General features: G+C 35.2%; 1 protein-coding gene across 1 annotated transcript in view; it reads left to right on the forward strand.

Annotated features, from left to right (window-relative positions):
• The window catches only part of LRPPRC (leucine rich pentatricopeptide repeat containing), a 100,495-nt gene that overhangs the window by 46,758 nt on the left and 39,154 nt on the right, over window positions 1-14,583 (forward strand). Inside the window, exons 23-25 of the mRNA XM_068963900.1 lie at window positions 793-1,000; window positions 8,221-8,345; window positions 8,848-8,954. Coding sequence (XP_068820001.1) covers window positions 793-1,000; window positions 8,221-8,345; window positions 8,848-8,954 — 440 coding nt within the window. The remainder of the gene's footprint in view (window positions 1-792; window positions 1,001-8,220; window positions 8,346-8,847; window positions 8,955-14,583) is intronic.

Here is a 14,583-nt window from a genome sequence, read left to right on the forward strand (position 1 = left end):
AAACTCCCTGTCTTCCTTTAATTTCTAAAGAAGATTATTTGTTTTTAAATCATTATAGTGAAAAATGTATGGAAAAAGTATTTGACTTGATCGTAGAATTTTTCCCTAGGAAATTTTTCTAACACAGACAGTCCTTTATGAAGATTAGCCTGCTTTTTAAAATCACTTTCTATAAAGCGGTCAAAACATTTTGTCTGTGCAATAATTAATAACAACATTATAAAAATGCACTTATTCCATATCCTAAAATGTTTGTTTCTGCCTTCCTAATGAAGCTTAATGAATCTAATGTATTAACATGCAGTCTTTTGGAAAGCTTTCATTGGCTCTGCTCGGCTAATTAGTATCGACATAGCAAACAGGCCCTATCGGTATCAGACCATTAGTCTGGCTGTATATACAGTGTAAACACATCTTTATTATCTGGCCTCCTGACAAGCCATCTGCTGAAGAAACAATGGTGTGATTTAGCAGATGTTAGCTCTGAACGATAAAAGCATCCATTTAGGAGGATCTTACAGCTATAGGGCAGACCGTACAGGGTTATGTGGTGCAGAGTGGGCACACAGTCCCTATCTATAATTTGTAGTCAAAGTTGCAGGGAAATGATAAAACCATGCTATTGTGGATTTATAATTGTAGTCTCGTTTAGAAATGCAAGTAGTAATTAACTTGAAATCGGCATTATACACTAGAATTTACATTCCTGCTGGGCTTGAAATGCTGTTTTAATAGCAGTTTGTTTTCCCTACATGAAATTACCTAAGGGTCTTTTGTGCTACTTCATTGTAGATGCTATTAACATTCTAAAGGAGATGAAAGAGAAGGATGTTCTTGTCAAAGATGCAACAGTCTTGTCCTTTTTCCACATCCTAAATGGCGCAGCTTTACGAGGTGAAACCGAAACAGTGAAACAGTTGCATGAAGCCATCGTGACCCTAGGGTTAGCGAAACCATCTACCACCTTAAGTTCCCCATTGGTCACCCTATATCTGGAAAAGTAAGTTAATTGAATTTTCAGTTTTTAATGTTGGCATTGAAATAATGAATCTAATCATACAGGGATTATATTTTGTAAATTTTCTGTGATGCTGCAGAAGCCTTATTTGCCACAGAATAAGAGAATGTCTATGGTGTAGGTGACCTTTAAAATTGCCAACCACCCTGTGGTCCTATGGATTACTTCTCAGTGGAAAGATCTATGTTGGTTTTTTGGGGGGGTTTTTTTTGGTGGGGTATGTGATGATACTACATGGAACCGAATCTAGTTTTCCCCAGTTTTGAGCCTTATAACTGTCAATTATAATAAATATAAGAAAGGATTCTCTGGGGCTTTTGGTTATGCTTCATCACTGTTGTTCAGGTTGTGATGTGGCAGTGTCTCTTGAGGGATCCTTTTTTCCGTGTAGTGTTTTAACTGCGTACACCGACACAGGAGTCACTGTAGCTTTGCTAAGTTATTGTAGAAGATGTCTCTGTGTCTTGTGGCAAGAAGATGAATTTTGTTAATAGGGTAAGGTTTACTGAGTTTGAAAATGTCTGTATTTGGAATGTTCATGTTAGTGCCCAATTTAAGGTATTTTTTTCAAGTGTAAATCATAAAGTCAACCTACGTTCTAGTACAGAGTGAAACATTTTAGTAAGATAATAAAGCATCCTTTATTACCTTCTTTTCCTCTAGCATTTGTTTTTCTTTTCTGTTTTTAAAAATTTCTCAGATCTTACCCCTTTGCCATTCCCTTCCATGACTTAGCGCAGTTTTCTAATCTGCTTATTTTGTGATTGAGGTTTTCTCATTTAGTTTGGATGTTGCTGTATCAATGCCAGGATGTTGCTGTATCAATGTAAATGATAAATCTTAGTGTATTCATATTCTTCCCAAATTTCTGGTAGTTTTTCTTTATTTGCTAAGAGCACAATTAATTGAATATAATGAATGATTTAATATTGAATTGAAGGTGTGGAATAAAAAACATCTAACTATGTTATGTTTATACATATGTATATATGTGCACACACGTTCGTACACACAAATGTTTTGTGAAATAATTTCTTTGACATCCAATCAAAAAACAGTTTATCAACTTAGCTGATTTGACTAAGTCTTTAACCTCCACAATCTCAGCATTACATCTTTTTAAAGAATAGTGATTCAAACAATTACTGTGTTATTGAGTTCTCGTGTTCACAGCCAACTTTATATAGAAATCCTGTAATTAATATGCTTCCTCCAAGAATTTTTTTGATGATCTCAAAAGACCCATCTCTGCAGATTGCATGTGGAGCTCTGCATAGGGGTTTGAAAGAAATGGGCCCAGTGCCCAGAAGAATTAGACCCTCCTCCATCAGTGGGCAAAAATAAAATAATTAACAATGAAAATGAGGCCATGGTAGAGAAGTATCTTACAAACAGAAATACCGTGAGACAGAAGATGAAGTTTTCCCAGAAAGGTCTGCAGATGGGGCTCATGAACCAAGGAGAACTTCCCCCAAGGAAAATGGAAAAAGCATGGGATTCAGATGTTAACATGGAGCATACTTTGTGCTTCTGATTTAATAGTACAGAGATTTGTTTGTCTCAGTTAAATTTGACTGTCCCTGTTAATTGGGCTAGAGAAATGTAAATTAGTACCTTTTATGATTTTTTTTTTACTGCTTTCAGATATAAAGAGAAATTGTTACCTTCTATTTTTATTTGCCTACCTTTTTTTTTTGTTTTTTTGCTGTCTGTGCTTTTCAGAGGCTTTTTCCCTGACAAGATCTTTCAGTTTCATCTGTCATGATAAAAACTTTCTGTCGACTCTTTTAAGAGTCAGAAAGAAGAAATTAAGGAGATAAAGGAAATTTCATGTTTTGCAGAGAACAGTAGTAGCACTCCTAGTTGGGGCTAAGTTGCAGGAAAACAATTGATTTTGAAACTTATTTTCAATTGTTTTCTCCCAAATGATGGAAGATAGCTAATTATTTAGAATCATGACAAGTGCAGTACTAGGATTAACTACACTGGCCTCCCCAAAAGTATACATATATTTGATTTGATTAAATATGTTAGGTCTTCAATAATATCATGTAACTGGCCTCAGCAGGTATAAGCTCATCTGGATAATGAGCCTTTTATTCAAACTTGAGGTAAAATTAAGAGAAACATTTCAAAGCATGTACAAAATCTTCATCCTTTCCTCTTTGGAAAATCATTGCCAGACTGTGAAGAAGGCTGTCACTTACATACTGTAATTCTGGAACAAATCTATGAGGTTGAATTCCTTAGAAAGGTGATCTTTAAGATTCAGTAGATTTTAATTTTGAACTGATTTTTTTCCAGCATTGGATAAAACACAGGAGAAATTTAATTGTATCTGTTACTGGAATAGTGTATAAAATCCTTATTGTTATGAAAAATAATACATTTTGTTTTATTCGTTTGCTCAGGGAAATCCAAAATAATGATGGGTTTGCAAAATTTTGAAGAAGTTGTTTAATCTGATTTGTATTGTCAAAATAATGCGTGTACCGGACAGAAAAGAAACATGCTGAATTGAACAAAATTTTCATGTGTTTCGTTTACATTGGGGTTCTATAAGCCACATGTCTACATGTAGTCCACGTGAACATTAAACATTTTCCTTTGTAACTACTTAAAAATATTTTTTTAATTGAAATCATGCTGGATTCAGAAAGATGACCTGGATACTCCATATTAAGAAAGAAAGAAAAATGTTTGAAAGTAGGTTAAAAGAGCTTTCGATTAGTCTTTATGCTATGGTAAAGGAAATAAAATTAATGAAATCTGGCCATTAGTTTGAAAAGCCTAAGAATTTGTATGATGCAGTTTCAGATTCACTTCTTGTATAGCTGATCCACTTTGGTTTCATTGCATATGAAAAATATTTGAAGCTGTTTAACTGGATTATTTAGTGCAAATGATCAAAGAAACTTTAATTTCTGCTTTCCATTAAGGATTTTTCTATGCTGATTTGTGCTATAAGCTGTATATACCCACATGCATTTCATTTTAGTGAATCATGGACTTTGTGCATATAATCCTCCCAGAATTCTTGCTATGTTAATCTTTAGTTCTTCATAAAGGTCACAGTTTCTGTAAGATGAACCTATGCCAGTACATTTTAAAACTCACACACTGTAACACTTCAGTGTGTTGCAGAAGTGGAAATATACTTTTTTAGGATGGTGGTTATTCTGTCATATACACTCCCCTTTAATTTTGGCATCTTCATTTGTACTGGATACTTTTATTATTTATGGGAATGCTTGCCTTCTAGAGTAAAACTCTTTATGTGCTGAAAGGAAATTAAGGAGGTTTGGCTCTTTTACTCCATTATTGCAATTAAGAATTTAGCATCATCCGTGCCAAAGGACAAAAGTGGTTCATTTGCCCTAGGGGAACAGGACAGTGATAAGATGATTTTTCGTCAAGGATCATTGGGTCGTAATTAAGTTACATTCATGGCTATTGCTTTTTGAAGGATGATTGGTAAATGACAGGCTTCATGTGCTTAGTACGGACAGTGTTCAGTAGGGTTTTTTCTCCCTCTGTCAGAAAATCCTGTTGAGCCTGATAATGTAAATGTGGCATTTTATTCTGAACAAAAGAGCAGGGAAATGAGCTATCTTGTCTAATCATTCAGTTGTTTAACACCGACTTCCAGTTTAGACTCAATTGGCTGGAAAGCACTTGACATGTGAAGTTAGTGCTGTTCCGAACGCATGTTTGAGTAAATTTTAAAGTAAGTGACAGCTAAATTGTACCTAGGGAAATTACAAAGCCTTCAACACAGTTAATTTTTTGGGGAGGATTAGTTGTAATTGCAACACCAGTCTCCTTGAAGATTCCTCATTTATAGATGATGAACAGAAAAAAAAAAACATTTAGCTCTTTCAGGGACTGGTTCTCTTAACAGAATAATTTTTGCAAAGTCTGTGGTTTCTCCTGGAATGATTTCTTTCCACACTGAACATCTGCTTAAGATTTATAGAATAGTCGGTGTTTAAGAGTGTTAAGGTGTTTTCTCCCCCTCTCCCTTGTTTTGAACTTTTTTCCTCCCCAATGACCTTCTTTTCTCTAGTGATTTCAGATTTTGAGAGCTTTTCAGTCAGTAAGCTCTTACGGTAAATTGCCACTTCACCAGCACTTTATGCATAATGTTGAAGCACTTTATTCCAATTAAAAAATCAATATTTGTCATTTAAAATTTTGATTAAATTAAGTATGCTCTCTGAATTGGAAGTTATGGGTAAGCAGACTAAGTTTAAAGCTATCGATAGGTAAATAGATAGTTATCACTAATTGTTCTTGTTCTAACAGTTCAAGTTTGTATGAGACACATTTGTGAATTTTAGTTTATTTATAAAGAAGTTTGATTTAGGAGGGCTTTCTTTTCTGGTATCATTATAAAATCTTTCTTCCATTCTGCTTTTATTTCATCGGCTTGTAGAATTTTGATTAGTCATATTGAGTTAATTTGCATCAGTCACAAATACTTTTAAATGATTGTTTACTTTCGATTGACATATATTTTATTTATGAAGATTACTTTATGTATATCATTGAAATACTTTGAGGGGTGTCTAGTCATTGAAAATAAATATCATAGTGGATTTTTCTCAGAGATAATAGTATGTTAGAGTTGGTTTTCACTTAGTATTATTTGAGGTTTCTGAAAGCAGTGGCTAAATTTTTATTTCTATTTAGAGTTTTAAATCAGTTCTAGTGTTTTAAAGCATACAGAGGAAAGCAAAGTTGTTTTAGGGTATAGACTTACACTGATTACTTAAATCTCCCACATTTTGGGTGTAAAGCAGTTTCAGCCTTTTTCCGTTTGATATTTTGCTGCACTTCCTGATGTAATCCTGCCTAATACAAGTAGTAGTCATGTGATGGTTTTCTCTGCTGGTGTGAAACATTTGAGATGATGAACCTCCTAAGCTCAAGTTCATAGAACCTCACATTAGAGTATTCGAACTGAGAGGAGACCCAAAGATCCTTCAGTTCAACTGTTGTGATAATCTACTTTTTATCACCACTTCTTGAAATGTGTCACATTGTTATAGCCAAGCTGTGTGTAGTACTTATCAATTAGGATTGAAATTCAAAAGTCCTATGAGTATACAACTGTTTTAGCAATGTCAGTTTGAGATACTTTCTCATATTTTTAATTTCCATAACCAGAATTTTCAGCCTTAAATAGGAAAGATTAATGATGACATCAAATTATATGAGGAATGGACATTTTTGTCTCTTTCTTAAAGTTACATGATCCAGCCAAATGCAAGTCAGAATGTAAATAGGAAAAGAAATGACTAGTCATTAGTTATTTCTATCTATGAAATGTTTCATTACAGATTTTTAATTCATTTTGTTGGCAACCTGGGATGAATGACATTGTTATTTAAAATTACTAGCAAATATATATGAATTATTTCCATTTTGCTATCCTTGTCTTTTCTGTTGTTGTTCTGAGCATGTGTAATCTTCAGAAGCATGTATTTGGAGACCAAAGACTATTAGCATTTCTGTTTGATTGACCGAACAGTTATTCATTCATTTATTGAAAGCTTTGACCTAATGTAGGGAAAATATAATTGAGATACAATACTATTCTAGTTTGGAAATTGACCTGAAAAACCAAATCATCCTGCCTTTTAAAAATCTGTTATGTGTTAAGTTTTTCTTTCGAAAATATTTTGGTAGTTTTTCCCTTAAATGGAATTGTGGAAAGGTAATAACTGAACTTGTATCTGAAGCAAAGGAAAATACTGATTATATAAAGCTTTATATCATATGTGGTAGCTTCTGTAGCATTTCCCTTGTATGACAGTAATCTAGCCTGCAACATCTACTTGCAGTTTTGAAATTAACCTGTAATTTAGTCTTCACCCCAAATGACAAAAATTCAAATGACTCTGTGGGGTACCAGAAGATGCACTGTAAACAGGGCTCAGTAAGGGGATGAGGTGGAGCTCCATTCCGATCGGCTCATTTTCACTGTGTCAGTATTATTGCAGTAAAATTAACGCTTCTTCATGGTATTGTACTTTTTAGTACAGTTTAAAATCTTAATCTGGATAAAATAGTAATTCAGTCTAGGGCAACATAACATTTGTATAATGAACCAAAATGTTAGGGCTTCAGTGGAAAATTTTAAAAGGCTTTTTTTCCTTTCAAAAACTGTTGCACGTGTGAGAGAAATATGTTTTCTCCACGAAGATTATCGCTAGCTATACTTTTCGGTCCATACCTGTAACCATGTTTGTTTGTTTGTTTGTTTTCTAAGTACATCTCGTACTTTCTTTAAAAAAATCTTTTAAATTTATTATTCCAAATTATATCACCATATTAGGCTAAAGGAACAACGTTGCTTTTTAATAGGGCATAGTGTATAATTAGATGTACTCTGAAAGGGGGAGTCCAATGACCTGGTGGCAGTGCCTTCCCAGTGGCCTTAGGCTAATCAGTCAGTCTCTAGAGGCCTTGATTTCCTCATTTACTTAAAAATAAAGGAAAGTGGCAGGTAGACGTGGATCACATTACCTAAACAGCTTTCCCAAGGCCTTAATAACTTCTTATACTGTTGTTTCCCAAAGGATAAAATAGATTTTGAGGACCCACAGAATATATTTCCATACTCTTATTTAATAAATAACTTAATGAAAGTATCTTTTTACTTTAATTAATTACACATCTACTATGAGTCCTGAAGTTATTTCCTCCTTATCTGGAGAGGCAACAGTTTGAAAATTATGATGAGAAAGGTGAACGTGCTTGAAAAGTTCTTGATGACCATTGATGCACGTTTAGTAAAGTTTCCCAAATCTGAAATTATTGAGAACCATAAACTGAAGTGGTTGGAAAAAATATTTGACAGTAGCCCTTGTTTTTAGAAATAATACATCCTTATAGCAACTTCTATATAATATGAGGAAATGCCTTCGTCTTTTGGACTCTTTAAAAAGTGCCATTTAGCAAGTGAAATAATAAAAAGGTGCTGTTTAGCAGAGGAAGCAAGGAGCCATTAATGATGTCTGTACTCTGAACATTGATTTCTATATAAGGATTATTTCTTGTTTGTTTGTTTTTTCCATTTTGGCTTCGTGGTGGTCTACTTAAGTAAAAGCTGCCTGTGTACTTTTTGACTGGTCACTGTGTATCTTTCAGATTAATTAGATATATTTTTTCATTGTTAATATTTTGTTGTTTCCAAGGGATGACTTACCTGCTGCTCTTGAAAGCACCATTGACTGCTATGAAAAGTATAAAATCCTGCCAAGGATTCATGATGTCTTGTGTAAGCTGATAGAGAAAGGCGAGACTGAGCTAATTCAGAAAGGTTAGTCACCTTCTGATATCTTAGGGTTGTTAGTCTTTTTTTTCCTCCTCTTTCTTGCTTGTGTAATCTTAATGTGTTGCTGTGAGGAGAAAATTTAACAGGAAGACAGGCACATCCAGAGAAACTTTTGTTGTGCTTCTGAGTTGAAGAGGAAAATATCAGGTAAATTTTTTTAATATTACAGATGTCCTTGTTTTTAGTAACTGTTTATTTTGAAAAGTTGCCCTTTGTTAATTTTTTTGCTCCACTTCTTCATGATCTGCCTTTGTGGGGATTTTCATCCTTAATCTCACCAGTTCTCTTTGAAACTAGTCATAAGTGCTTAATGTCATAAATATATGCTGTTAGGTAAAGAACGTGACAGAAAATTGTTTCATATAGCTATAAGCTTTAAGTTATTCTGAATATTTATTTTAAAGGTTTCTGATACTCAGAATTCCTTAAGTGATACTGTGTTACTGTCTATTTTTTCTTCTAATATATTTTCTTCTTTCCTCTCTAGCAATGGACTTTGTGAGCCAAGAACAGGGTGAAATGACTATGCTCTATGATCTCTTCTTTGCCTTCCTACAAACAGGAAATTACAAAGAGGCCAAGAAGATCATTGAGGTATGATGTTAACTACAGTATTCTAATTGTACAGCTATTTAGACTCTTAATTAGAATATGTTTTTAAATTTTAACCTTTAATTACACTTTTTTTGATTCATGTTAAATATAATTCAGTCCCAATAATGTGGGGTTGGGCGGGAGACTCGGCCAGCTTCTTTATTGTATGTAATTATAGTTCAGAAAAGGCAGCCTAGTTGTATATTGAATTTGTTTCTTCACTTTGTTAAATTCACTGTTATATATCAAAATGACATTTGCATATTAAATCTTGGATTGTGGAACAATTAAATTAAACTGGCATTCCTGGGTGTAAAGTTGCTAATCCTCTTTGCCAAGGAATTCTTTGTTCTTAAAAGCAGTGGAATTTAATTTGCTGCAGACCATGCTCAGATTTATTTGTAAAGCTTGTCTACAAGTTAATCAGCCAAACAAGTGCTGTCTGCAACTGTTTGGCATTTAATTTAAAATTTCTTCTTTTTTTTTTTTTCACTATGGTAAGCAGCTTATGGGAAATGGTAGGTGACAAACCTGGGCTATTTAGGATTAGTATGTTTTATCTAGGCTTGATTGAAATTTTGCTTACTGAAATTGATAAGTCAAAGGGCAACTATGAAGTCTGTCCAAATTGTGATTAATTTCACTATTAAAACAGTCCTGTGTCCCCTAAAAAATCATTTCATAGAAGATGGACACATCATCTTAGATACTGCTTAATGTGTGTAAAATAAACTTGTAAATATATCAGTCATCATGTTTCTCTCAGATATACCTTACTGCCTGCTACCCATGTCTTTTCCCAAAAGTGCCCATGATGGATGGCCCATGATAGATGAGACAGAGGTAGTATTTGGCCTCCTTGCTTCTATGTTGATGACTACGTATAATGGATTTGAAAATACAGGCGCACAACCCAGAAAATTATTAGTTTCTCTTGACATTTTTCAAAGAAGAGAAACGTCTAGCATGAAAAAGGACTGTGAAATTAATTCAGAACTTTTCTTCTTTTTTCCTCTTTAATCCAGTCTGTCCTTCTAGCAGAGGGAAGTAGGGTGTACTGTCTCAGACAGGTGCCTTCGTAGCTCAAGTAGTTCATTTGTATTTTCTGGGAAATGGTATAAATTCTCTCACTTGAAAGCACACAGCATAGATATCTGAAAATGAGGGGAGCTGTCTGCCTGTTGAGTTCTGCTACTCTGTATGCATGTTATCAATATAGTAAGGCACCGATCAGAGCAGAAATAAAACTCAGGTATTCAGACAATAGCGATTAGAGGTTCTACAGCAGGAGAGCAGTTGCCTCTCTTTGTGTAATAAGCAAGACATAATAGGAAGAGCAAAGGCTTAAGAGACGGTTCTCCTTTTGTCATCTACTTCCTGTTGTGATAAAGAATAAGTTACTAAACCTTGTTAAGCTTCCTCATCTATACAATGGAATATAGTATCTTTCTTTAAGATTCAGTCACATAATTTAGTATGTAAAGCAGCTTACATGTTTCTTGGATTATGGTAGTAATCAATAATATTAATTCTCTTTGCCCCTAAAAGGTAGAGACTCTGTTGTCTTCTTCACCTCACGTAATTCACAAAATTATGCTTAGCGTAAGGTACAGTCTTGTCACGTGAATAGGCAAGAGAAGGAGGCTGCCTCTTAATTACATAAGGTTTTGCCAGTGTACGACAGTTAATTGAGTGTAATCATTTAGGAATGGCTGTATACTGATGGCAGAATTTTTATAGTGGAAGTGTATAGAACTGCTTAAAGGATAAAGAATAGCTTTACAGAATCCTTCTGCAGTACCCTAGGGTAGGACGGCAAGGTGTGCAATATATGGAAATATTTGAGGCACATTTTTAGGGGTTTTTTTTTTGTTAATGGTTAGTTGGAGTTGAGTTAAAGTAGGAACTTGAATTTTTTTTTTAACTTCTTTTTTTGTATTAGAGTATAGCCAATTAACAAAGTGTTATCAGAGTTTCAGATGAACAACAAAGGGACTCAGCCATATATATACACATACATATATCCATTCTCCCTCAAATTCCCCCTTCTATCCAGGCTGCCACTTAACAGTGGCAGAGTTCCATGTGGTATTCAGTAGGTCCTTGCTGGTTATCCATTTTAAATATGGTTGTGTGTACATGTCCATCCCAAATTCCCTAACTGTCCCTTTTCCCCATTCTTCCCCCACCCCCATCAGCAACCATAAGCTTGTTCTTGAAGTCTGTTTGTTTTGTGAGTTCATTTATATCATTTCTTTGTAGAGTCCACATATAAGGGATGTCATACGATGTTCCTCCTCTGTCTGGCTGACTTCACTCAGTATGGCACTCTCTGGTCCATCCATGTTGCTGCAAATGGCATTTTCCATGCTCTTTAATCACTGAGTAATACACTGTGTATATACGTTCCACGTCTCCTCTGTCCGTTCCTCTGCCGATGGCCGTTTAGCTTGCTTCCGTGTCTTAGCTATTGTAAGCAGTGCTGCAATGAGCTCCGGGGTGCATGTGTCCTTTCGGATTGTGTTTTTCTTCAGGTACATACCCAGGAGTGGGATTGCAGGGTTATTTGGTAACTCGGTTTTTATCTTTCTAAGGAACCTCCATACTGTTCTTCATAGTTACTGTACCAATTTATATTCTCACCAGCAGTGTAGGAGGGGGAACTCTATATTTTGATTGTTAAAATTCAAGGCCTGGAGTTCTCCTTTGTGATTTTCTAAGGATTATTAAAAATCTTAAAAGTAATGAATATTAATAAACGAGGACAGTACCAGCATGTGAAAGAACATAAAAATTACTGAACAACATTTTTATCATTCCCCAAAATGCAATAGTGTGTTATCCAAGGGTAGATTCACTAGGGTTGAATTTCCAAAGTAAAATGTGCAATAAAGCTTCTTTGTATCCTAAGCACTGTGGGAGATAAGATAAGCCAGTCAACCAGTCATAAAAATGCTCTCATTAAATGAAGACCAAGACAAGATTTGGTGTGTTATATGACCTGTGTTTTTAAAATGAGTTGGTTTGCATATATCATAAATGTATCATGTTTTAACATAGTTTTATATTTCTAACCATCATTTATTGCAGGAGAGTGGAATTATAGCTGGCATTTTGCTATATACTTTTCTGTATTTTCTTGAGTTTTCAGTAATGAAGGTATATATATATATTATTCTATATATATTCAGAAAGAGTGTTGTTTTCCTCTATAAGAAAGGCTAAGGGAGAGAAAAGTAAATCAGACCTAGATTGATTCTCAAGGAATTAATGTGAAGCTTCTTGAACACAAGATTAATACATGAAGATAACATCTGTATTAGACTGACAATTGTTAACTGCTATAAGAAAAATACAAATGGTTTTGAGAGCTCAAGAGAGAAACTTATTCCTACTGTAGGAAATTAGGTGACTTTACTGATAATGGGGTTTAGGGTGTGGATTGATGGATGTGGTAGTACTCTTCACATTTGTGAGTCTGATGGGGTTGGAAGTGTGTTAAAGATATTAGAGGTAGAGCAAAGAAGTAGAAAAGGGAAATCTCTAAATAGTTCCTTTTCTCCTCCAACTTCATTGAGATATTAGTAACACTTAACATTGTATAACTTTAAGGTGTATACCCTGTTGATTTTGATATGCTTATATATTACAGAATGATTACCATAGTAGTGTTATTTAACAGCTCCGTTACCTCATGTAATAATTACCCTTTCTGTGCTGAGGACATTTAAGATCTGTTCTTAGCAACATTCAAATATATGAGAGTGTGTGTGTACATAAGCTGTATTATTAGGTTTAATTGCGATGTTGTGCGTTAGATCCGCAGAACCTACTCATTTTAGAACTGGGAGTTTGTACTGTTTGACCAGCATCTCCCTGTTCCCCCCACCCCCAAGACCCTGGCAACCACCATTTTATGCCCTGGTTTTAGGAGTTTGGGTTTTTAGATTTCACATATAGGTGATAATGATAAAGACCTCCCCCTTTTCTGACTTATTTTCCTCTGCATGATGCCTTCATGGTCTGTCTGTGTTGTCGCAAATGGCAGGACTTCTATGTGTGTGAGTGTATGTGTGTTGTGTGTCTGACTTAAGTCTTACAATTTTCAATGTACAGATCTTTCATAGCCTTGGTTAAATTTATTCCTAGGGTTGGTTGGTTTGTTTGTTTTTTTAATCATTTTGATAATCTTATGAATTAGGATTGTTTCAATTTTGTATTCAGATATTTTGTTCCTAGTGGATAGCAGTCAAACTGACTTCTTTATGTTGATTTTGGATCCTGCAACTTTATTGAATCCATTGATCAGTTCTAACAGTTTTTTTGGTGGAATCTTTAGTATTTTCTACATATAAGATCTTGTCATCTGCAAACAAAGCCAGTTTTATTTTTTTTTCCTGATTTCCTAAATAAATCTTTCATTCTGGGGTACAGGATTTAAAAGAAATACCTTGTAAGGGTAGGTTGTTCCCAGAGACCCTTCAGTATCTGAATAAGCAGGCTGGAGTTCATTCAGAAGACAGTCAACTCTCAGCAATGTTAGAAAGAAGTTTATACTAGCAGAAGGATGTGTGATAGATGAAAGGAGATTTGGGACAGTAAGATTAATAGGATCTGAATTAAGATAGTGGTTGTGGGGATTTTCAGGACACTTTACTCAGTCATTTTAAGTGATATGTAATAGTAGATATCTCAATGCTAGTGCCCTTAATTAGCAGAAAGTATGGTGGAGACTGGGAAAGACTGAAGGCAGGAGGAGAAGGGGACAACAGAGGATGAGATGGTTGGATGGCATCACTGACTTGATGGACACGAGTTTGAGCAAGCTCTGGGAGTTGGTGATGGACAGGGAAGCCCAGTGTGCTGCAGTCCATGGGGTTGCAAAGAGTTGGACACATGTGAGCTACTGAACTGACTTATGGTGAATTAAGGGCTTCTCAGGTGGCTCAGTGGTAAAGAATCTTGTCTGCCAAGCGGGAAGATCCACTGGAGAATGAAATGACAATCCACTCCTGTATTCTTGCCTGGGAAATCCCGTGGACAGAGGAGCCTGGCGGGCTATGGTCCATAGGATCGCAAAGAGTTGGACATGACTGAGCAACCAAACAACAGTGATGAATTAACAGAGGCATAAGATCATCTAAGCTCTGACTTGAGATACTTTGAGCTCTAACTTAGATCTGAAAACAGCACCTCCCATTATGAACCCTTATAAAGTTGGCATTGGCGGATTTCATAACTTAAAACTGGGTCAAGTCCTTTAACTAAGGTGGTTGATAAAATTTGCATGGCTTCTCAGTGTGATCAATTTCCCCTCCATTTCTCTCTTCCCTTCCTTCAGTAAACAGTTATGGACCACATCTTACAGTCTGTCCTAAAGATAGACTTTAAAAGATGAAAGTGCAGTAATTGTTTTATTGTAACAACATGCTATAAAAGTATCTATTTCAAGACTAGATAGATCTTTTTGAGGAAGTTAGGTTTGGGCTGAGAACTAAAGGGTGAACTAGTACTCTCGCCTGGAAAAGCCCATGGATGAAGGAGCCTGGTGGGCTGCAGTCCATGGGGTCGCTAGGAGTCAGACATGACTGAGCGACTTCACTTTCGCTTTTCCTGTCATGTATTGGAG

The sequence above is a fragment of the Capricornis sumatraensis genome, chromosome 1 (assembly GCF_032405125.1).
Source record: "Capricornis sumatraensis isolate serow.1 chromosome 1, serow.2, whole genome shotgun sequence".
NCBI classification, from domain to species: domain Eukaryota; kingdom Metazoa; phylum Chordata; class Mammalia; order Artiodactyla; family Bovidae; genus Capricornis; species Capricornis sumatraensis.